Source organism: Echiichthys vipera, assembly GCF_963691815.1.
Source record: "Echiichthys vipera genome assembly, chromosome: 23".
NCBI lineage: Eukaryota > Metazoa > Chordata > Actinopteri > Perciformes > Trachinidae > Echiichthys > Echiichthys vipera.
Window position 1 is genome coordinate 563,479 of NC_139848.1, and position 2,048 is coordinate 565,526.

Sequence of the window (2,048 nt, forward strand, 5' to 3'; positions counted from 1 at the left end):
TCACATTTCAGCGTCTGTGGCTGAGCCCAGAACCACAGAAGAAGAGCGATGGAGCCGCTGTGAGAGTTAAAGTGGATTTGATCCAAACAAACCAAAGAACTCTGTGTGTCTTTGAATAACGTCCTGGTTCCTTATTGTTACAGTGCGCGTGTTCGAACCCACAGACCTGGTCCCTGGGGTGAGCGGTTCTCCCTCTCCGGGGTTCTGACGCCGTGTCCGGTGAGTCCCGCCCCCTCCGCCCTCGTCCTGGTGTATCGGCCGACGGGCTCCAGGGCGCCGCTGCGTCCGATCGCGCGCATGTCAGAGCGGCTGCCGAAGTCCCGGAGCAGGACCGCCGCGGTGCAGCGTCCGGCGGCCAGCAGCAGGACGAGGAGCGCCGACAGGACGGGGAGCTGCAGGGGCAGCATCACTGCAGACCTGGGGGGGCACAGGGTCCCTGATCAGAGGGGCGGGGGGGGGGGGGGTTAGTTGGTTGGTTAGTTGGTTGGTCGGTTGGTTGGTTGGTCGGTTGGTTGTTTTGACGGTTGGTTGGTTGTTTAGTCGGTTGGTCGGTTGGTTGTTTAGTCGGTTGGTTGATGGGTTGGTTGGTTGTTTAGTTGGTTGGTTGGTCGGTTGTTGGGTTGGTTGGTCGGTTGGTTGTTTCGACGGTTGGTTGGTTGATCGGTTGGTTGTTTGGTTGGTTGTTTGTTTGTTGGTCGGTCAGTTGGTTGGTCAGTCGGTCGGCTGTTTGGTCAGTTGGTCAGTTGATCGTTTGGTTGTTGGTCGGTCGGTCGGTTGGTGGTTTGGTTGTTTGTTGGTTGGTTGGTCGGTTGGTCGGTTGGTTGGTTGTTTAGTCGGTTGGTTGGTTGTTTAGTTGGTTGTTTGGTCGGTTGGTGGTTTGGTTGTTTGTTGATTGGTCGGTCGGTCGGTCGGTCGGTCGGTCGGTCGGTTGTTGGGTTGGTTGGTCAGTTGGTTGGTCGCTCTTCCTCATGTTCAGGTTCGGCTGCAGCTGATCGGACGAACTCGTCTTGTGGCTCCAGGACCAACAGGAGAACGGGTCCGTGAGCCCACGACCGTTTAATCACAGTTTATCACATATTTATTTATTATATTTATAATAATAATAATAATAATAATAATAATAACTACATGTGTGTGTGTTGTAACACATTTAAACTACTTTATCAAAGACAGTTTCATCTCCAGCAGATTTTTACTTTTATGATTTCATTAATAATCTGTGAACAACACAAACTAAAGCTGAAATGTTTTAAACATTTTAAATGTTTATTTATTGTTTTCTTTCTGTTTATTTAAAGAATCTTTTCATTTATTTGTATTTATGACTCAGACTTATTTTCACACTTTTTAATCCAAAGGTTCGCTGATAATTAATAACAATAACAATAATAACAATAATAATAATAGTAATAATCTATATTATATTAATAAGCAATCTTCTGTTTTCTTCATCACTGTTGAAAAAAGTTGTTTTTAACTTTTTAAACTGAAACTTTGAAACTTTTTAAAATCAATAAAAGAGAAAAATAAGTTTTCTGCAGCTGGGACTTCTTCTTATTATTATTATTATTATGTTTATTATTATTATAATTATATGATTATTATTGTTATTATTATTAATCATATTTCCCTCAGTGTGTCCCAGTCACCTGTGCGCGCTCAGCGGCTCCGCGCGCCTCCGCTCCCCGGCGCAGCGCTCCTGATCCCGGCTCGTCCTCCGGCTGGTCCCGGTCCCAGTCCCGGTCCCGGCGGAGCTGCTGCTCCTCTGTGTCCTCTGTCTCTCTGTTATCCCGGGTTAGTCTCTCTGTTATCCCGGGTTAGTCTCGATCCAAGCCGCGTGCCGAGCTCCGGGGCCCGGTGGCATCTTATTATCAGACCGGCTGCGGGGGCGCGTGGAGCAGCAGAAGCGCCTTCATCATCAGCTGCAGGGGGGTCCTCTTCATCCTCCTCATCCTCAGCAGCGGCGGCAGCAGCAGGTGTGAGGCCCCGGGCACCAGGTCCAGATCAGGACCCGAACCTGCAGCTCCTCTGGGATCAGCTCCTGCAGC

General features: G+C 48.9%; 1 protein-coding gene across 2 annotated transcripts in view; it reads right to left on the reverse strand.

Moving 5' to 3' along the window:
- Window positions 1-2,048, reverse strand: part of alkal2b (ALK and LTK ligand 2b) — a 7,950-nt gene extending 5,902 nt beyond the window's left edge. Inside the window, exons 1-2 of one of the 2 annotated variants that reach the window (XM_083938106.1) lie at window positions 1,650-2,048; window positions 167-417 (exon numbers count right to left, since the gene is read on the reverse strand). In XM_083938106.1, coding sequence (XP_083794232.1) covers window positions 167-407 — 241 coding nt within the window. In that variant the 5' untranslated portion in view covers window positions 408-417; window positions 1,650-2,048. Of the gene's footprint in view, window positions 1-166; window positions 437-1,649 lie in introns of both variants that reach the window. The other variant, XM_083938105.1, reaches the window with a different exon arrangement.